General features: G+C 55.9%; 5 protein-coding genes across 5 annotated transcripts; 2 read left to right on the top strand and 3 right to left on the bottom strand.

The window, feature by feature from the left end:
- Positions 1–296: 296 nt before the first annotated feature.
- TRIREDRAFT_81822 (uncharacterized protein) lies at positions 297–3,256 on the top strand (the record flags this gene model as incomplete). Its single annotated transcript, XM_006969065.1, has 2 exons — positions 297–830; positions 899–3,256. The coding sequence occupies 2 exons, from the start codon at positions 297–299 to the stop codon at positions 3,254–3,256; spliced, it is 2,892 nt and encodes a 963-aa protein (XP_006969127.1).
- A 249-nt stretch (positions 3,257–3,505) lies between these two features.
- TRIREDRAFT_111600 (uncharacterized protein) lies at positions 3,506–4,482 on the bottom strand (the record flags this gene model as incomplete). Its single annotated transcript, XM_006969008.1, has 2 exons — positions 3,506–4,194; positions 4,332–4,482. 2 exons carry the CDS (start codon positions 4,480–4,482, stop codon positions 3,506–3,508), a joined length of 840 nt encoding a protein of 279 aa, XP_006969070.1.
- Positions 4,483–8,004: 3,522 nt separating this feature from the next.
- TRIREDRAFT_81819 (uncharacterized protein) lies at positions 8,005–8,706 on the top strand (the record flags this gene model as incomplete). The annotated part of the gene is made up of 1 exon (XM_006969064.1): positions 8,005–8,706. One exon carries the CDS (start codon positions 8,005–8,007, stop codon positions 8,704–8,706), a length of 702 nt encoding a protein of 233 aa, XP_006969126.1.
- Positions 8,707–9,527: 821 nt separating this feature from the next.
- Positions 9,528–11,927, bottom strand: TRIREDRAFT_23295 (mitochondrial carrier protein; the record flags this gene model as incomplete). The annotated part of the gene is made up of 3 exons (XM_006968989.1): positions 9,528–10,259; positions 10,363–11,553; positions 11,739–11,927. 3 exons carry the CDS (start codon positions 11,925–11,927, stop codon positions 9,528–9,530), a joined length of 2,112 nt encoding a protein of 703 aa, XP_006969051.1.
- Positions 11,928–14,727: 2,800 nt separating this feature from the next.
- On the bottom strand, positions 14,728–16,842 carry TRIREDRAFT_69437 (uncharacterized protein; the record flags this gene model as incomplete). The annotated part of the gene is made up of 4 exons (XM_006969007.1): positions 14,728–15,009; positions 15,079–15,618; positions 15,691–16,368; positions 16,462–16,842. Coding segments are annotated over 4 exons (1,881 nt in total), but the record flags the coding sequence as incomplete, so codon positions are not given.
- Between the last annotated feature and the right edge of the window lie 4,719 nt (positions 16,843–21,561).

Raw genomic sequence — 21,561 nt, 5'->3', positions numbered from 1 at the left:
CTGGCCTGCAGGGGTCCGGCTGCTGTGTCTCAGCACCGGAGACCGCTGTAACCGGCTTTCCCACAGCACTGGTACAGCACTGGGGGGGGGGAAGCTCCGATAGCAAACGGCAGCGGTGGGGAAAAATAAAAAAGTCCGGCGATCTCTCCATCAGTATCGAACCATCCATTGACACACACACACACTCTCTCTCTCTCTCTCTCTCTCTCTTGTCTCTCGTACCATTGCCTCTGCTCAATTACACAGTCCGTTCACAGAGCTGTTCAGCACCGCAATATGACTGCACCATGATGCACATGCTTCGAGGAAGCCGTACGGGCCTCGCAAGAGCCGGCGTGGCCGCGTGCCGCCGATCTATAGCAGCTGGCGCAAATGGGGCGACAAACCGGCCGTCCGCCCTCACGAGACACGACCCGCGATATCTGGCCCGCAGATGGTACGCGGTGGACCTCGTTGGTCTGGACAAGAAATGGCGTCAGGTCTGGGAACAGAACCAGAGCCAGAAGCAGCAGAACCCTGCGAGTGGCGAGCGTCTTGCCACAGCAGCAGATGGCCAGAAGCACAGCTACATCTTGCCCATGTTTCCCTACCCGAGCGGCACCCTCCACCTTGGCCACCTGCGAGTCTACACCATTGCCGATGTCGTTGCTCGGTACCACACTCTCAAGGGCAACAAGGTGATGCTGCCAATGGGCTGGGATGCCTTTGGCCTGCCGGCGGAGAATGCCGCCCTTGAGAGAGGCGTGCCACCCGAGGGCTGGACAAAGAGCAACATCACCAAGATGAAGAGTCAACTTGGCTTGATGAATGGCAGCTGGGACTGGTCGCGGGTAAGCTCAATTTTGTTCATATAGCTGTTGAAGCTCGAACCGGGCTAAAAAGAGATGACCATCCTTAGGAATTGACGACGTGCGACCCAGAGTTCTACAAGCACACACAGAAGCTGTTTTTGATGCTCCACGAACGCGGCCTTGCATATCAAGCAGAGGCCGAGGTCAACTACGATCCGGTGGACAAGACAGTGCTGGCTAACGAACAGGTGGATGCCCACGGATTCTCATGGCGATCGGGCGCCAAGGTTGAGAAACGAAAATTGAAGCAATGGTTCTTTCGCATTTCAGAGTACAGCGAGGATCTCCTCAAGGGGCTAGATGACCTGGCCAAGGATGGCGCTTGGCCCGAGCATGTCATCTCACAGCAGAAAAACTGGCTGGGAAAGTCGACGGGCGCTCTGATCAAGTTCCCGCTCATCACTTTTGGCCACGAAGTTGAAGCTGCCCTCGAAGTGTTTACGACACGGCCCGACACCTTGTTCGGCGTACAGTATCTCGCCCTCGCTGCCGACCATCCCGTGGTGGCTCAGCTGGCACAACGCGATTCGGAGCTGCAGGCATTCCTCGACACCCTCCCTGGCCTCCCTCAAGACTCCAAGGTTGGATACATGCTGCCCTACATCCGCGGCATAAACCCTCTGGCTTTCCACGAGCACACTCCGGATGCTACCAAAGCATCGCTGCCCATCTATGTGGCACCGTATGTGTTGGGCGACTACGGCGAAGGAGCCGTCATGGGTGTGCCCGGCCACGACACGCGAGATCATGCCTTTTGGCGAGAGCACAATGTTGATGCGCCTGTTCGGATGGTGCTGAGCGCGTCCGAGGACGAGTCGACTACGGTGTTAGAGAACGAGCCATACGTAGAGCACGGCATCATGACGGAGCACAGCGGCATCTACAAGGGCAAGCACTCCAAGGAAGCGGGTCATATGATGGTCCGCATGCTTGAAGAGGCGAATCTCGCCAAGCCTGTTACCAAGTGGCGGCTAAGAGACTGGCTCATCAGCCGCCAGCGGTACTGGGGCACCCCCATACCCATCATACACTGCGATTCCTGCGGTGCTGTCCCTGTGCCAGACGAGCAACTGCCCGTTGTGCTGCCCAAGGTGGACAACCACTGGGCTCAGGGCAAGGCGGGCAATGCGCTGGAGTCGTCCCCCGAGTTTGTCGAGACCGAGTGTCCCAAGTGCCATGGCCCCGCTCGCAGAGACACCGATACCATGGACACCTTTGTCGACTCGAGCTGGTACTACGCCCGGTTCGCCGACCCTCACAACCCGGATCAGCTCTTGTCTGCCGAAGCGGCCAAGTCTCTGCCCGTGGACATTTACATTGGGGGCGTGGAGCATGCCATCCTTCACCTGCTGTACGCCCGCTTCATCTACAAGTTCCTGGCCACCACGCCTCTCCTTCCCCAGTACTCGGAGGAGGACGCTCTATCTGCGGAGCCATTCAAGCGCCTAATCACCCAAGGCATGGTCCATGGCAAGACTTACATCGATCCCGAGACGGGCAAGTTCCTCAAGCCGCACGAGGTGGACCTGTCAGACCCCTTGAAGCCCGTAGTCGTGGCCACAGGAGCCCCTGCGACGGTGGCGTTTGAGAAAATGTCAAAGTCGAAACACAACGGCGTCGACCCGACCGAGTTCACGTCCAAGTACGGCGTCGATCCCACACGGGCGCACATGCTCTTCCAGGCACCCGTGGCAGATGTCCTCAACTGGGACGAGCACAAGATTGCCGGCGTGACGCGCTGGCTGCAGAAGCTCCACGACCAAGTGGCCGCGCTGGCCAAGTCGCCAGAGGAGTCGGTGCCGGCCAAGGAATACTTTGCAACGCAAAAGCCGTCGCCGGACGACAAGGCGAAGCTGGCCAAGTGGGAATCCGAGATGGCGCTCTGGCGCGAGACGCAGAACAAGATCGAGTCCGTCACGCGGGGCTACGAAAAGATCTACCCGCTCAACGTCGTCGTGTCGGACCTCATGACGCTCACCAACGAGCTCGTCCAGCAGAAGCAGGCAGACCAGGGCATCAGGAGGCAGACGGCCGACGTCATCATCCGCCTCATGGCGCCCATCACGCCCGCGTTCGCAGAGGAATGCTGGAGCCTCCTCCACCCGTCCCGCGGCGGCTCCCTCTTCACGTCGGCCAGCTTCCCCGTGCAGGACGGCAGCCTGCCGATGCTCCAGGCGGAAAACATCAAGTGCGCCGTGCAGATCAACGGCAAGCTGCGGGCTACGGTGACGATCCCGCGCCCGCCGAGCGACTTGCAGGGCGACGCGCTGCGCGACTGGATGGTGGATGCGATCCTGGCGACGGAGGAGGGGAAGAGCCGGTTTGGCGAGGGTAAGTACAATGTGCGGCTGGCTAGGAGGACGATCCCCGTGGACGGGGGAAAGGTGATCAACTTTGTAATATAGAATAGCGCTTTTGAGAAGTGTATGATAGAACGGATACCCCCCCAAGTTTCCGTAGCTGCTGATAATAGAGACAACAAATGTTGTTCATGACATGGCTTAGTAGATTTCTACTGCAGAGATGGTGTGGAGTAAATCTTCAGCTGCCGCTCAGCTTGTGAGAACTCGTAGAAGCTGGGTAGGACACAGTCTAGCTTGTAATCAAAGATGGGGGAAAATGCTACGAAAAAAAAAAAACAAAAATCTCTACATCTAATCGCGATGCCTTCTATCCTCTTCGGGCAGAAGCCTCTGTTCCTCGTCGCTGTCCTCCTTGCCGCGGTAGAGAAGGTAGTGCTGGACAATGAAGATGGTGTCAAAGACCAAGCTGCAGTTGCCCAGCGCCAGCTTGACAGGGTTGCCCGTCACGCCGCTCCAGTCGTGCTGCAGGTAGCTGTCGATGCCGAGCTGCGCCAAGCTCAAGAGGCCGCCGATCAAGTCGAGCAGGATCTGCCAGATGCTCCAGCCGCGGGTGCTCTTGTTGCGGAAGTTTGCGAGGATCTGGGGCGAGTACTTGACGAGCGTGACGAGGAGCTTGACGTAGCCGACGGCGTAGACGATGTCGAGCTCGCACCAGTCGGTGGCCGGGTCCACGGAGGAAGAGGGCGTCGTCGTTGTCGTCGCGACGATGAGGCACGTGATGAGGACGCCGAGGGCGGAGCCGGCGATGATGCCGGTGACGAAGCGGCTGGGGCGGGTGCCGGGGCTGGGCTCGAAGCCCCAGAGGGGGCGGAGGAGGTACTGCGACGTGGTGATGAGGCTGAGGACGAGGGCGTGCAGCGCAAAGGTGATGTCGTTGAAGGCGACGGTCGGGGTCAAGCCGTTGTGGCGGGCGGCGTACTGGCTGCGGACGACGGGGGAGTAGTAGAAGGCGAGGTTGGAGACGAAGTAGGCGGCGAACCCTGGTTCAACGGGAGAGCAACATTGTAAGCGCGACACGTCCGTAAACTGTTGATTTGCAATGTCTTTTCACATGTTGGGCGATAGATAGATGGCGATCGATGAGGCGGCGCAGAGGAGATGGGGGGGAAAAGCGTACCGACGACGTTGATGGTGGGAAAGTCGGCCGTGGTGCCGGACGTGGACCGGCGCTGCCAGTTGAGCAGCGGCTGGGGGTAAAAGGAGAGGCTCCAGGCGAGTGTGTAGACCCAGCCGAAGAGGGCGGACAGCACAGGCAGGAAGGCGACCATGGTATTACTCTGGCCCTCTCCCCCCCGGGGCTTGGGTTTTGGTTCGTCAAGCTGGATGGTGTTGGGACTTTGGAAGGGCGGCCCGGAGTCCCAAGGGCGCAAGCCACAGCACAAACGTCCGGAACGGTCCGGGAGCGGCGAACTCCTGGGCGCTCGAAGGTTTCTCGGGAACGGAGGGAGGAGCTCGGGGTCGCCGAGCGCGGATGAGGCTTGGTGGGGGAGAGAGAAGGTGAGCTGAAGGGGGATGAAGTTGAAGTCGGTTGTCGTGAGATTTAGGTGAAGGGAGGGCGGAAGAATTGACAAGGGACTTGGGGGTCCCTTCGCAGGAGCAGGTACCGATGGCGGTTGCGCAGTATGGGGAGGTACTTTGTGTGCTGCGATGCGATGCGGTTGCGACCGGCAGGCGCGATTGCATCATTTGCTGGTTCAATGACCAAGAGCGTGCCCGAGGTTCTGGTACCCGTTTCATAGCAGTGGGTACCTGTTGTTTGCAGATGAAGCTAGGGCGATGGAAAGTCTCCAACAAGTGGGGAGGAGGTACCTATCGATAGGGAGTCTGTCACCGTCAGCAGCTGAATGGCCTAACCTACACTTCCTGAATCTGAAGAGGTTCGAGGACCAACTCAGGATAGTATTCAAATGATGCCACTTCTACGATGCCTCAGTCAGTGAATACGTAAGGAAAGAGGCCAAGATGCCGGATATCAGCAACTATTGCCCACTTTCAAGGTATTGCTGACGCCGTCCATGATGTCCTGTCATCTTGACGAAGCCATGCGTTTCGAGGCTACAGGGCTAGATAAGGTAACCTATGTACTGTCAGCTTCAACACGAGATCCGACGTGGCTTGTCCCAATATTCCCGAAGACGAGCAGACATTACCGTCATAATCCCGGCCGCCAGATTCTCGCCTGAGAGACGATCCAGGCAAGCCAGGGGGTCTACAGTACCTACACGGCAGTCCGTGTCGACAGCTTCAGCTCCAGCTGACGTGCCGTGGCTCATCAGACAAAGCCGGCAACGGCTGCCATCATCGCCATGCCATCGGCAATTGCCATCGCCGCCGTGTCAAGACCCCCTTCGAGTCATTCATACAATGCGAAGCCGGCTCCCATCGTCCGCCCGACAATGCCGGACACCGTCTTTCGGAATCGGATCGAGGAGATTTCGTTGTGCCCTGGTATGACACACGCTCCATGCGACCAGGACCAGCGTTGCCATGGCAGAGATGAAAAGAAAAAAAAAAAAAAAAAAAAAAAAAACAGATTGGGGAAGAAAGATATCGAAACCCCTTTTTTCAATATCCTCGGCAGCTTCAAACGTCATGCATGCATGGCACATTGCGCGTTTGCCATTCCGACGATCCACGCTTGCCACCGTCCCTGGTCGGTTCTACTATGTCGTTATGTACTGACCACTCCCGAGATATTCGCTATCAAGCATCGACCAGGGGGGGGGGAAGGGAATAAATGGTGTGAGGCTTGGCGTGATCGGACGACGGACAGTCTGGCAGATGCAGCAGATTGCACCACTTTTGATGTGGCTTGATGGACCGCTAATGAACAGCTGAGTCAACGATCCCGGCAGCTTCGTCGATGCTGGTACACGTATTCTGTGCCATGACCATTATTCGTCCCTATCAGCCAACGAACAAGGCTCTATCCGTACCAGGGACGCGGCAATGGGGCTTCCTCGGACATGTCCAACGAATGAGGGTTCGTGAAGCTGCCTCTCGCCTCACCTACCTAGTACCTATGGGCAGGCATTCGCTTCTCGGCTGTCAATTCCGGTGGTAGGCCTGCTGCATGCAGTACCTTATGTATTGGTTGTATTAGCACTGCTTGTTGCTTCTGGCAAGTCTTGGATCCAATGCCTCGGGAATCTGCTGTGGCTTTGGTGGCTGCCTGAGACTTGAATGACGACGCAGCAATTCTCCATCAGGGCAACTCACAATTCAATTTGACCGCAGTCTTGCAGCTGCCAACATATAGAATGCAGATGCGACCGAAATAAAGCCGTCCAGTACGGCAGGACTCGCTGCTTCATGTCGTTGCTGATGCTCTCTCTCTATCACTCCCGGGTGTCTGGTGCCGGGTGACGGCACTAAGGATCAAAGAGCGTGAGCTTACATGAGAGCGAGAGAAGTGAAACAAACCAGACTCTTGATACGGCTTGTGAGCAAGTGACGCCGTATCAAGTCAGCAGTAAAACACCACTAACGGGCTCGACTCAGATCTTAGATTGCGTCTCAAGTCAGCAAGTCCTAAACTCTAAGGCAGTATCAGCTTCAACACATTCGATAAACCCCCCCAACGGCAGCAGACGGGCCATCAACACCATCATCACAGCGTCAAACTTGCCGTCTTCGCTTCCAGAACCTATCAAACAGCGTCCATCAGCCACTTCTCCAGCGTCAGAATCGGGCCAGGCTCAAGCAGCAGCATGTCAGTCACCCGCATATGCCGCTAACGCACATGTAAACAACATCCGACAGCCAGCCTCGTAAAACACCAACAAAAAACCAAAAAAAAACAACGCCACTTCCGTCTATGCCCATAAAAAAAAAAAAAAAACATGCAATCCGCCCACAAACGGCCGGTCCGAACCCATGAATCCATTCAGCGCTTTTGATACTATCTTTGCCCTCTTGTACTAATACCGAATGACGTGCCCCTTGTTGTCCAATCCGAATGCATTGGGCCTGAATCATCCCCCCTTATTGTGTATCATTGTAACAGACACCCTTGGATTTATTCCCTCTTTCAATCGTAAGGTAGCAGTCGTATCTTTTTTTTTGCATTTACCTCGGAACTTTTTCCATTGGCTGACCAGCCCTCTTTCTCTCTCTCTCTCTCTCTCTCTCTTCCTCTAGTGCCGTCATCAACTTAGCCGGAAAAGAGGGTGTGCATCCCCTTTTGGTTGCTCTGCTGCTTTCTTTCCATAATTATTACCGGATTTTGCCTCCACAGGGTTGAGCGTATTCTCTCATGGATTTAAAACTCGATTTATTATTATGTTATTCTCCTAGTGGAGTCCGATGTGCGGCAAGGCTAAACTCTATCGCTGCTTGCTCGGTATCATCTGCTGGGAGGTGAGGTGAGAGGTAGTTAAGAAGTGAGAGGACCTAGGTGAAGTGGTTTTGCTTTAAATATAAGCTGTGTCTGCCCTCCTCCTCCCCCCCTTACGCCTCTCTCTCCCTCGTAGTATATTCTTGAAATCTTCAGACCATATCAGAAGCAATTCAGTTGTTATATATCCATTTTTTGTCTCTCATACGTGGATAGCAACATCTTGTGCCAAACAAATCTCGACTACACCCCGTTCGTCACCACAACAGAGTCTCGGCATCACCACCAACAAAGTCCACTTACACCGACTTACACGATGAGCCACCTCGCCTACTTTGAAGCCCTCCACCACAATCCGCCCGAAGCCGTCTCAACAATGCCATCGACACAGCCAATACCATCATCATCACCGACATCAACAACAACATCAACAACAACACCAAAAGTCGGCTTCATGTCCCTCCCCCTGGAACTCCGCTTCCAAATCTACGCCCACCTCCTCACCATCCCTCCCACCTCCTCCTCCTCCTCCTCCTCCACCTCTTCAAAATCATCACCACCACCCTCTTCTTCCCACGCCGCCGCCCTCTCCGCCACCCAGCCGTCCCCCCGCGAGCCCTCCCACGTCCACCCAGCAATCCTCCTCGCCAACCGCCAAATCAACTGGGAAGCCACCCCCTTCCTCTACTCCTCCAACATCTTCGTCGCCCACCCGTCCCTGCTGACGGCCTTCCCCCGGCTACGCAACTGGTACCCTCCCCTCCGCGAGGCGAAAACCCTCGTGCCCCTCATCCGGAGGTTCCACATCCAGGTCCGCCTCGACTTGCCTCTGCCGTTCGATCGCGAAAGGGCAAGGGACGCCTTCTCGGGCCTGGACGAGCTCTCGGTCGATGTCGTCCAGGCCATGTTCCTCGGCGTCGACTGTGCCAATTTGGCCGTCTTCGAGGCCGTGCGCGGCGTCAAGAGGGTCAGGTTCGGGGGCAGCACCACCGGCTTCGAGGACTATCTTGCTTGGCTGGTGGGCGCCATGACGAGTCCTGTCGGGACGGAGGTTGTGCCTTTTGAGCCCGTGTGCGAATCGCCGTGGGCACATCTCTGGAGGGGACATACGAATCTCGTCAGGTCGGCGGCGGTTCAGGTTGAGAAACAGGAGTGAGAAGAGCGTATGTGCCTGCTTGCCCAAGGTATGTCGACTTTTATCTTTACACGGTTCCGTTCCATCACTTCACTGGCTTCAAAAGCGGCTGACATGGGCTGAGAATCAGGAGCAGAGGCAAGCAAAAGACCGTTCTTGTTGTTGTTGTTGTTGCGCCAACGACTATATATCTCTACACCATTCTAATGTCAAAACACACCACATTGAAATCGAGGCATTGCGGGGACCATTTCCCTTCAAACGCCCTCTCCCCCCCTTTTCTTTAATCTTGACTATGCCAACCCGTCTAGTCCGTCTAGATCTAAAGGTCATCTCATACATTCGACAAGGGAACACAATAAAGGAAATGATATATCAAAGACAGAAACCAAACAAGTCACACAACAAGCGTCATGCCCGCCTTCTTCGCAAGGTGTATCCTTTTCTTTTCTTTTCCATAGTTCTCTCTTCTATATCCTCATCTTTCGTCATTCTTCTCTTTTCCTTTGGGGGAACAAACGGTTTGAGGTATACGGGTCTGGGTTCGGGCTAATAGAAGGAAGAAAGAAACAAAAAGTGATAATGGTAGAAGGATTAACACAATAGAAAGCAAGTATACAAACAGCTCGCCCCCTTTTTTGTGTGTTCGCAAGATACCTAGCAACCCAAAACGCCTATTCTGATGCATCGTATCAACGGAGAGAAACCTGACATTGCTTCCCTCGCACGGTAGGATTCGACGATGCACGTCTCTCGTTTTCTTTTTTTCTGATCTCTTTCATTGTCCCCATTCGGACGTTCCACCGTCGCGTCCTCTTTTTTCTTACCCTTCTCTTCTTTGATCATGCTGCTTGGCCACCACCGCCCATCATCCTAGGCAGCGACTTCCATCCCTTCTCGTTGGGCATCTTGATCTTGCCAAAGTCCTCGTCGAGGTCGAGGATGATCTTGAGCGCGTTGCGGCTGCGGGCAAAGTGGCTCGAGTCTTTCTTGTGCGTCAGGGAAGTCAGAGCATCCGGCATGCCGACGTGCACCTTCTCCTTGTGTCCCGATCCGGGCATGGGCAGCAGGGTCTGAAGGACCTCGTACGCGGCAAGAGTGAAACCGAACTGGGGCGATGATCGGAAGATACGAGCCGGGCCGCCCTTGAAGAAGGCCGTGAAGCCCTCCTCCTTCCAGATGGTCTTGGCGCAGTGTCGCAGTCCGTTGTAGGTCGCCTCACCCTTACGAGCTTCGACCTGGAGACGGGTCTTGATGACGTCGCACGGCGTCGTCAGGTAGGCAGCAGGCATACCGGCAATGGCACCGGCAGTCAGGAGCTGCAAGACGCCGAGCTTCTTGGTCGCCGACTCGCCAAAGAAGTCCTTCTTGAGATGGCTGTACGTGGGGAAATAGATGGCCGAAAAGGGCACGTCTCGCAGCAGACAGGCCGATGCGCCCTTGTACAGGCCCACGAGACCAAGGTTGCGGACGATCCACATGGCGGACCTCTTCGGTGTGCCCTCGACAGTCTTGGCGACTTCGCCCTGGATCTGGAGACGAATCTTGACAATCTCAAGAGGGTTGGTGAACACCTATATGAAACGAAAAAGCTTCTGGTTAGGCACATGTTTTACCCAGAGCATCATGATATGATGGTAGTGAAGAGGGATCGGGGACAGAAGCGTAACAACTTACCACTTGACAACCACCGGCCGTGCCACCAGCGACAATCTCGGCCCACAGGGGAATCTTTCCTTGCTTGTCAGTCAAGCGGCCGCGCACCAGATCGTTGACGGTCAGCTTGATGGCCTTTTCCGGCGCGACTCCCACCAGCTGGGGCAGAACGCCAGAGTACAGACCGCGGACGCCCTCGTTGCGCACTACTTTCTGGAAGCAGTCGATAGAGTTCTTGTAGAGGCGCTGTCCGGGCTGCGCTCCGCGCTGGTTCTGCAGGCGCGTCTTGACAAGGTCAATGGGGTACACCATAAAGGCACCAAAGGCGCCGGCCAAACTGCCCAGGCCAAAGTTGTACGCCGACTCGGCGGCTTGTCGCAAGACGGCGCCACCCGTGGAGGCGGCCTTTCCGACCGTCTGGCTGGCCGTGTCCAGGACGTCGTACATGGGGTTGCGCCATGAAGGATCCAGGACCTTGGCAAAGTCGCGGAGACCCAGGCGGCCGGACGGCTCGTCCAGGCTGGCAAAGTGGAAGAGGATGTCGGCCTCCATGGGGGTGAAGAGCGAGAAGCGCGTGATGCCGGCGGCCTCGTTCATGAACTCGGACCTCGTAATCTTGCCGTCCTTGGTCTTGGAAACGGCGCGGCGCAAGATCAACTCGACCAGATCCATTTCCATAATCATGTTCTGGAAGGCCCGCACGTTGGCGTACGAGACCTTGCTGCTAGCCGAGATGTTGCACAAGGTGTGCAGGTTGTTGAGCAGATGGTCAGACAGCTTGTGCCTCGACGTCTCGCGAATGATTCGCTCAAAGTCCTCGGGGTTGATGTAACCGTCGCCATCCTTGTCGAAGCGCTGGAAGGCTTGTCGAATGCGCTCGCCCTGGAGGCCGCGCAGCATCTGCGAAAACTGCGCATAGTTGAGGTGGTGTCGGTTCTTCTTGCCGCCAGTGTACAGCTTGGCCCATTCGCAGTCCCAGTCAAAGGGGATGTTGTCGGGGCCCTTGTTGAGCTCGTAGAGGCGCTTGAAGTCTTCGTACTTGACGATTCCGTCGCGGTCGACGTCGAACAAGCGAAAGGCGATCTCGTACTCGGCATCGGGCTTGTTGAGGAGGTTCTCGAAAACGCTCCAATCCGTCAACGAGACTCGGCCGGTGCCTTTGCTGTCCGCGACGCCAAAGAGGATGGAGTACTGTTCCCGCTTGATCTTGTGCTGTTCATGTGCGATACCTGGTTAGTCACTGGGCCCGCAACTGCACCGATATGACTCCGATCTCAGAAGAGACAGAAAAAGAAAGACCGAAGGTAGAGTCTCTGAAAAAGTAAGAGGGGAAAAAGGGGGGGAGAGGAGCAGAATGGTATGAAAGACAAGAGTCTCAGACTCAATGGCAGACTCACATAGTCCTCGTCCTTGGGCGCAATGGCGTCGATGAACTGGTCAGGCCCCAGGTACAACTCGCCCGTCTGAGGGTCCTTGATCGCATGGCTGTTGAAGCGAGCCTTGGTTTGCGCCGAGAGCTGCGCAGGCTCCTCGACGCCCACCAGGCTCTCCTTGACAGCTTCCTTGACGGTTGAAACGCCCGACATCTTGAGGGGGGAAGACAACAAAGAGGACAAGCCCGACGCTTCTCTGATCTCGGGGAGAGCAGCAGGAGGAGGAAGTGCCAGCGGGGAAAGACACAGAGAGGAGCAGCAAAAAGTTGTTGGCTTCTTTGTGACTGTGGAGGAAGAAACGGCGAGGCTGTGGAGCTGCGTGGGAAAATCGGGGCCTCGCAGGGGGGGGGAGAAAGGAAAAAGGCGCCAAAGAAAAGAGGAAACGCAAGACAAGAAAATATGCCGGAGACGCCCCTCTAGTAGCACGGAATCCCCTCTAGTATCTGTAAGTCTAGGTCTATAAGGTAGGAAATGAATGAAGAAGGAAAACGAAAAGGAAAAAGGACGTTAGCACGTCACAAGGAGAGGAGAAAGAGAAGGGATTCTTGTCCAGACTGGGAGAAGGAGAGGGAAGAGAGAGAGAAGAAAAAAAGTTGGCTGCTGCTAAAAAAAAAAAAAAATATATTGACAGTCACTCCTTGTCGAATCAATTGGATGGGCGGCTGCAAGGTTTTTGGCGGAAATGCCACCCGTTTGCTGGTGCAAGTTCCCGGTACTGTGTGCGCCATCCTGTCGTGCCCCTGGCGCACCGTCGCGAAACTGTCTCCTGTAGCGGTACATGGGATTGGAAGGCTGCTCAATCTTACAGCGGTCAGAAGACCCTGAGGCGACGGGTTGCCGGGTTTGTTTGTACGCCACGTGAGCATCAGAGAAGCGGCAGCCAGGTATTGTGTACCTCTCGGTGGGAGGGTCGGAGTATCTGTACTTTTTGACTCAGCACCTCCGATCGTTGCCAGGTATTCGGATCTTGCAGCTGATTGGTACCTATCACAAGAAGGATGGAAGCCTTGAAAACCACCCACATGTGATGGCTCTGAGGCATTAAAGCATTCAACAATTGCTATCACGAGTGCTGCGAGAACAAGCGAGACCAACAGAACGCATACTATTCGCAAGCCGGACGAGCCGCGCTCTGCATGGTATGTATCACGCCGCGATCGCAAATCTCCTCCTCCGTGCCTCCGTCCATGCATATCGGGACGGCTGACATCAGATCCCGCGGCCCTTTCCATCCAAGACTCTGTCGTGTCTCTACCCAAAACATATCCCGCCTCCCAGAATAGCTCTCCTATTCGAGGAGGAAGAACCATCAAAATCATATGGGAAATAGCTGATATCTACAGTCCCTTCATACGTGTTTTACTCCGGACATGCTCCGTAATTGTCCAATTGCAGCGCCTAAACGGCGTCCCATATTGCATCAAATCTCCCAGGTCCATTCGCACTAGCAGCCTGCAAATCTGGGGTCGGAGCCAGTCGGAGATGATTCGGCCAGCCCACCAGCAAGGTCCCAACTTACTATTAGTAGTACCTACTACCTACTTACCTACCTGTCCCCTACGTACAGCACCTAGGATTGTAGGTAGGCGACCTCAATCCACTCAATGACAGTCGACTTCAGTTGCTGTCCAGCTTCCAGCGTGGTGAATCAGGTAATACAGCAAGGTTTAGTACGGACCATCAGACAAACCGTGCACTGTGTAGAGATCCAAACTTGTGCACAGTGCAAGTACAGGTACCTCTCCGTTGGAAGAGGCGAAAATGACAGCCTTGCCTTGCCTGGAACAGCAGCTCCGTCTTCTAGAAGAGCAATTTTTGCTTCTCCGCCGCCACTCGGGCCGTGGTAGCTCAGGGTCTAGGAAGGTACTCGTACTCGTACCTCGCCTCAGACGAAAACCCCAACGTTGAAGGCAATGCCTTACTATTAGTCAACCTGCTTCCTCAGACTCTTCCGATGGAAATCTCAGGTACCTTGCTAATGTAGGTACCTAAGGTAGTCTCTATACTTGCCCGCATTCTTGCTGCTATTGAGCCTCCGACTCGCCATTCAACATCAATCATCACAAGAGTCAGTACTTGCCCATGGAGAAGCGTAGCCTGGTCAATGGCTCCGGCATGTCCCGAAGCCCCAGAGTCCCTGCTCGCATAAACGGTGAAATGGGCGGTCAGCAACACGACATCCTCAAGCACGAAAGATGAAGACGAAGCACGCTGCTTGCGCTACAGACGCAGCCTGCATGACCAGCCCGCCATCTTCCGTCGACTCGTCAAGCAGTCAAAATAGAGAAGAGCAAGTAAAGGGAAAAAAAGGGGGGGATCCATAAGGTAATGCCCAAATAAATAACGGGGCGATATTAGTCCATACAGCTTTCTTCAGTGTGGTATTATCAAGTCCAGAACCATTTCCCTTGCCATGGCAAAAGCACATTGCCCTTCCTGGTGCGCCATGCCGACCTTCCCTTTCGCCCGGTTTGCTCTCCCTTTTGGTTGCCTCAAGCCCAGATCCCGGCTCCCCTTCCCCCCTCCAGCGCCTGCGTGGTATATCAGAGTCCAGTTCCATTACCGCCATTTCCAGAGCAAAGCCGCCAACGCCAGACAGTAAAAACACGATACAAATCAAGAAGAGGAAAGACAACAAAAAAACCACAAGGGGAAAAAAGGGAAAAGACGATCCTCGTCGAGAATGTAATTAGGCGTCATGGGCTTCGTAGATTGCCTGCAATCCCCGAAGGGGAACAAGAAAAGTGCATTCGTCAGGACCGAGTGCAGAGACGATCCGGTCCAAGAAAGAGAACAGGGAGCATTAAGCATTCGCGTCTCTCCGTGGGGGGGGGGGGGGGGGGGGGTGTTGGTGTCGTGTAATTGCCACTCGTAGAGCTCTCAAGGCAAGGGCCACGAGAAGGCAGTACCACAACGGGTATCATAGTAAACGAATTGTTGGAATGGCCGACTCTCACGATTCTATGGGAATGAGAAGACTGCCATATTGCAGTTCGGTGGCACTCGGGAGGCGAGGCTGTAGGCGACGAACGGGCATCGTGTGGTGCGGGAGCGTGAAGCCGGCGTCGAGCGCACGCTGGACCTGAGTTGAGACCTCCTTGAACCTCTTCTCTCGGTACTTTTCAAAAACGGCGGCGTGATGCTTGTGCGGGTTTTCGCAACATTCAATCATCATGGTCACCAGCGATCTGAGCTGGCTCCATGTGTATCCCGAGTAGTGAACGTGCCGCTTGGTCTATGAGATGTTGGTCAGCGATCCATACATGGGTCAACATCAGGTCAAGGGAACATGTTAAGGACTCACCCATTCGCCCTTGTTCAGAATGAGTCTGGAGAGGCAATGCGCGCCGGCCGCGAGGAAGCTCGGAGGCGAGGCCACAAAGCGCTCATCCATAATGGTGAGTTCCAAAAAGTATTTAGCCAAAGTTCGAGTGTCGAGGTCGTAGTCGTCGGCCTTGCTGACTCGTCGCAAGAAACTCATGGGGCCGGGCCATCCCAGCTCGAACCCCAGCATGCTGAGCATGAAGCGCTCCGCCTTGAGGATATCCTCTGTTGTGTAGCCGCCGTCCACCATGTAGACAATCTCGTCCAGCGAGGGGCAGTTGATTTCCTCATACTTGGACGCGACCAAGATGGCCGTAGCCCCCACCAGCTGCAGCTTTCCAATGGAAACAATCTTGCAAGAGAGGAACCGATCAATGTAGTTGACGGTCAGGAAAAGGGTCTCGGGCAAGAGGTTGAAGCGGTGGTGCACCTGCACCAGCCAATCCATCAGGACGGTCCGCATGGACCACTGGATCTCGGACTGCATCTCCATATAATAAGGGTTAGGTAGCATCTTAATCTGCGAGCGAGAGAACAAAAGTTAGCAACTACTGGGCAGTTCGGAGCACAGCGGACTGCAAGGATTGCTCACCTCCAATTCTCTCATATACTCAAAAATCTCCTCGCCGTACTCGGCAACCATGCTGACATCCCACATCTCCTCGTCGATTTCCTCGGGGGTGATGGTCTGCTCCACTTCGATTCTAGCCTCGTCCAGTTCACGCTGCACACGGCTGGACACTCGTGGGGCGATGATCGCCGTGGCGTTGGCCAGTGTCATGTCGCGGGAACGAGTCGAGTGGGCGGTTGTGTACCCCTGGTCTTGGTCGTCATACTCGTCGTCCTCTTCTTCCCAGTATTCTTCGACCTCGGAGAGTGCGAGTGTGGCGTTTTCCTTGTAAGGCTCAACGTTGACGGCGACGGCGGGCTCCTCGGAGGCGTTTGAAAGCCTGGGCACAATCTCGGCATAGCCATCACCGTGATTCACGTCGTCCGCACACGAGGGCTCCTCGGACGGGAAGGTGAGCGACTCCAGCGAGTCCAGATACGATTCGTCGCCGGTTAAAAAATCCTCCACAAGAGGCGGCAACGCCAGAGGCTCGACATCGGCCGTAACGAGCGTCGGCTTATTGGAGGCGCCGTCGAACTTTTCCATCTTGCTCTGCGTTCGTCGTAGTGTTGGCTGTTGCTGCTTGAGCTGCGGCTGGCTTTTGTGGTGACGAGGTTGCAGGGAGTGCGCCTCGGGGGCAGCGCGAGACGTCGAGTTGTTCTTCTGCTGTGGCAGCGCATTGCTCGTGGCGACGCTGTTTTGCAGCTGGAGGATATCAATGTCGAGCTTATAAGCGGACTCTTGCGCGGGAACGTTTGCGGGCTTCTTCTGCAGAGGCTCTGCACGGGCTTCGGTCGTCGACGCCTTGGGCTTGTTTGCTGTCAGGCCTGTGGGTCGCTGTGCAGGCCGAGACAGGTCGACTTTGCCGGGCTTCATTGCGTTTTCCTTGTTCAGGATGGATACGGGGGCGAGATTCGTAGACACGATGGCCGCCTTTTTGGTGCCCCTGGCCTCGTCGCCACGTGCTCCCAGCACCTTGGACACGTTCGTCACGTCGCCAAAGGCAGCCCGTTTGGCAGGGCCCTTGAGCCCAGCCGTAGGAGCAGCCAGGGCGCCGCCGCCGGTTGCCATCATCATCTTGTGCCGCTGGTGAGAAAGGGGCTGCATGTTCTCGCTGCCGCGCGGTCGAAAAGGCTAGAGGATGAAGACGCAGTCAGTCTATCTGGTCATGCAGAGCAAAGTCATGAGATATCTCGGCGGCAAGGTAGTCAGGGTAGAAAGGGGAGGGGCAGTGTCATCGTCAAACAACAGCACAGCATCAAGAGAGCGCAGAAGCGTGTGAAGACAAGGGGGGGGTTATTTGCCCATCTCGCTCTGTTTCAACATACCCGTGCGTCCATGTTGGAGATGGGCCGTCTAAGCTTTGCTTCCTAGGCCTTAAAGATGATATACACTGATCTGGTAGGATGCGCGAATAACGTTATGCGAGTCCAGGCGCAGAGAGGCACCGCAGCCTTGTCGTGACGGATCCGCGTCAAGATATCATACAGCAGAGTTCTGCGAGGCGGCGTGTCCTCAAGAGCCCGAGATCCCAGAGAGGCGCACTTCGGAGAGGACGGAGTCCAGGGATTACCAGGACAAAATTAGACGGTGACGTTGAATCACGCCAAAGCGAGGGACCCCCGAACGCAGCCTTGGCTTTCGATCATACAGCGTGCAGAGTTTGAGAAAGAAGAGAAGAAAGAAGAAGAAAGAAAGGGGGCGAGGCTGATGGTTATTTCGTACAGATGGCGACAAGAAAAAAAAAGAAAGAAAAAAGAAAAGAAAACAAGACGATGCGGACGTTCTGGCAAGAGAAGGAGAAAAGAGGCCCGAGCTGGGAAAAGATGCTGCTCTCGTCCGTCGTGTGGCCCTGGTCCGTCAAATTCCCCTCAGCTGCAGAGAAGGTGCAAGGTGGAAATTGGCGATAGTAGTAGCGACAAGGACGGAGACGATGCGCCAGTACAAGTACCAGGTCCGGGGAGCGGCTGCAGGCAGCGAACAGGCGATGCGCCGCTTGGGAGGAGACAGAGGCGATCGTCAGTGGGAATGGCGCGGCTTGGAGGTTGGGGGGAGGCCCTGGAATCTGGATCTGGCGGCCGTAATTTTAATCGACGGGCAGCGCTCGTGGTGTGTAATTTTCAATGTTTATTTGTTTATCTCCAAGCGCTGCAGACGCTTTAGGTACTTTAGTACCTAGCGCAGTTGAGTCGGTCGGTAAGGTACGTACCGGAGCTGTGGCAGAGCTTCGACTCGAAGGTGCCGCGGGTTTGGAGGGGCGCCGGCATGTGCGCACGGGCCATCCTGCGAACAGGTCGCGTCAAGCTGGCCTGTCGTCCCGGAGATGACGATATTCCGGGGGGGCTTCGTTGCCGTTGGCTGGCGGGAGCCGTTGCCCGTAGCACGAACGAGGCTGGGGGAACGTTCCGCCGGGCCGCTAGTCTGCTTGCGGATGCCGGGCGATCTTGTCGCGTCTCACTTGACATGGCAAAGAGTCGCAGAGTTTCACTTTTGCGCACCTGCTGCGGCGCCGATGGGCTGCGAGGGCGTCTGTTTCATGTTGAGAGCAGGCAGAATGCACAGCAATGGTCGCCGGGGCTTTCGCTCACCGAAATCTTGGTCCAACGGCGAGATTGCAGCCGGCGCAACCAGGCGCCTTAGACGCGTTGGCGCTGTCGGGGGAAATTGCGCCAGGCCAACACGTCCTCACGTGACGAGGCGCGGCCACTTTACCGGCTGCCTTGCTCCGGCTCCCAGCTTCCAACCTTCTCCACTCCAGACGGAATTGAGACAGGACCTGAACATGCCGCAGGCAAGGGAGGCGCATGCTGGCGATGAGGAACGAGAGGGACGCTCGCTCGCGTCAGCGCTGGGCTCGCGATCAAAGACATGTCTCGAAGCACAGCGGCCGCCTCCTGCTGGCCGGTCTCCGTTGCGACGCCCCCGTGTCCCTGTGCTTCTTATGGTCAGCTCGGCTGTTAAAGTTGCAAGCTAACTGAGCTACTGGGAACAGGCGATAGACCTTCCGGCCAGGCCGCGTCGTCCATAATGGATAATCTGTCGCAATTCCCCATGCGAGCAATCTGCGCCTGAGGGGCTGGGAAATCATGGGAATCCGGGCGGAACGCGATGGAGCGCAGCAGCGAAGGGAGAGGCGACGGTGATCCTTTGCCGCAGCAATCGCATCGCAGGGGCCGTGGAACTGATGGATATCGGGCCTCATCGCAGACGACGGAATGCGATTTATTATCTTCTTCGTCCAGCCTCTCTCGCGCAAGGTTGCACTAGCTGACCCAGCTTTTTGCGTTGGCCATCCCGCTTCAGCCACGATTCCCTCCGTTCCGGACTTCTGCGCGCGTTGAACTTAATGTGCCGCAACTGCTGTGTGAGCGGCCTGTTGCTGCGCGGTGTCGAGTCGCCTTTTGTTGAACTGGTGCGCCCGGCGCAAGTACTTACTTGTCTGGACATTGTCGCTGCGCATTCATCAGCTTCGATGTTCAGATGTTTTGTTCGGCAGTCAGTCGCAAAGACCTGAGAGAGGGTCTCGCACAACCCACAACCTCGATCTCGCCCATTTCGACAAGTTGACATGTGCTTCTCGTCATTGATGCTGCATTCCAAGTTTTGGTTCTCCCTTGCGATGCGAATCGGCGTTGGGTTCATTTCTCATGCGAACCTTGACGACATGATATCACATCTGACCCGTTCCATCTCGCCACCGTGAACTAGGCCTGCTGCTCTGTGCTCCGTACCTTGGACACTGCTGGGACCAACAATCTCCCATTCCCGCATGCCCTGACGGCCACCAACGGCATCATGTCACCTCGAGTTTCAAATCTACTTGTACGTTGAAATTAGCCACTCGACGATCCATCATCAGCGACGGACAGGGCTCGGTCAGGAAAGCCAGCGCTTCAACAGACCAGCCCTGTACTGTACATAGCAGCGATCGCAGCCTTTTACTATGCGCGCGCCGATCCGACCGCGCATGGTTTGCTTTTTCCTTCTTGTTTCGAAGCTATGCTAGTGTCACCGGCGCCACAATGCTGAGTTCAACGATGGTGCACTTGTACAGAAGGTATAGTAGTAGATACCGCAACGGCTCTGCGATGCGCGCCTCTCAGAAGCTGTCGGTACGCCTCCAGCCCAGGAACATTCGTGCGACACCGCATGTGTCCTTCGTACCCGAATCCGTACCAGTCTCCGTATCGGCATGTAGGTATGTACGTGCAAGTGATAGACTCAAGGAAGACGAGGGAGGAGAAGGGGTCCTCGTACAGGCTGGCTGCGAAGAGAGAGTGAGTGCATGGCGGCGACGAAGTGCGCCATTCGTTGGGCCGAAGCAGAAAAGGGCCATCCCATCATCACTCGCATGGCCGCCAGAATACTAACAACGCACACACGAGCCCACACACCGCAGCCGTTGAGTCGCAGGGCGAGCTTTCATTGGTAGGCTTCTCTGCACGCATTATCCGGTCTGGGGCACAAATGCAGGCGATCACAGACTTTGGCCACTGCCGCAAGGCACACACACAGGAGGAGGAGGAGAATGGGATCCAGCAAGCCGCTTGCTGTCCCGTCGATTGCTGGTCCGATGCCTGGGGAGGGGGAAGCCAGCCGTCGCGGCGCTGATTCGGCACGCATCTTGTCCGCCCAACTGTGTATCCACCAGCCTCTCAGCGCATGCATCCACGCTTGCGCGGGGAGAGGAGGAGACAAAGCGGTGACGAGAGGAGGAAGACGGCGAGGGGAACGGCGGCTCTGCTCGTACTGTGCGGCCGTGATGCGACGACGCTCACCCTAGACCTATCCGAGGAGCAGTGGTCGAGTCCACAGTACGGATTGGCACCCTTGGAACGCCTGGTGAGTGCCTTCGCATCAAAGTCTTCATGAGGGATCTTGGGACGAGACGACGCTCGATCACCAGAACCAGCCAGCGTGACAGATAGGCAACCAGTCAGACACTCAGCAATCTCACCACTGCCTTCCCCCTGGTTGCGCTGTTGTGGAAAAGCAGCAAAGGCCAAGGAGCAACCCAGGAGTCGGACAAGAGAACGCACGCCGGTTGCAGAAGACTGCCAGTCCCAGCACGGACATCCGCCTGCCTGCCTGCCTGCCTGCGTGCTGCCCGACCCTCGATGCCAACCCAACGAGTTTCCGCGCACAAGCACGAAGCAGCCTTGGAAGATGATACGTATGTGGACGCCTCGCAAGCCAGAGAAGCCTGCAGAATCCTCCCCGACTGGACACTGAAACCCGGGGACCCATGGGCGAAGACATGGTCTGCGACCTAGCGGCAAGCAGCCTGTGCCACGGGAGACGATTGGATTGGACGTCTGTATCTGCACGAAGCAGCTGGTCCTGCCCTTTGCCGTCCTCTTGTCCTATCTTTGGGATTATTTTCCTTTCCTCTCCCTCTTTCCTTGGTGAACCACCCTCACCAAATAAGATGACCCCCAAATAAAATGACCTCCAAGGACCCAAGGCGGAAAGAAGAGGGGAAATGGGGGGAAAGCGCGCAAGAGAAGCAAAGAAATGAAAGGGAGAATGAGCAGGTCAAAGATGTGAAAGGGGACAAAAGGTCAATTAGTACCTACATACATAGGTAGCCTGGTGTTAGCCAAGCCACGCATAACGCTGGCCGCGACTTTCGCCTTTCTCCCCTCCCAGCGCAGCCAGCGATCCAACCAGAGGCTGACAATTGACGGGCCACGGAGCTGGAGCAAACATTGGACGGCTGCTCGCTGGGTTGCCCTTTTCCCCTCCCCTCTCTCCTCTCCCCCAATTTGGGAGAAGAGTTCAGGTCGATCTTTGCGACGACAGGGAAAGAGGACTTGGGCTTGGTGACGAGGGGCTGTCAGGCACACCTTTCTC

This window comes from Trichoderma reesei (genome assembly GCF_000167675.1).
Source record: "Trichoderma reesei QM6a unplaced genomic scaffold TRIREscaffold_28, whole genome shotgun sequence".
Lineage (NCBI taxonomy): Eukaryota > Fungi > Ascomycota > Sordariomycetes > Hypocreales > Hypocreaceae > Trichoderma > Trichoderma reesei.
This window is presented reverse-complemented; position numbering and strand designations above follow the sequence as displayed.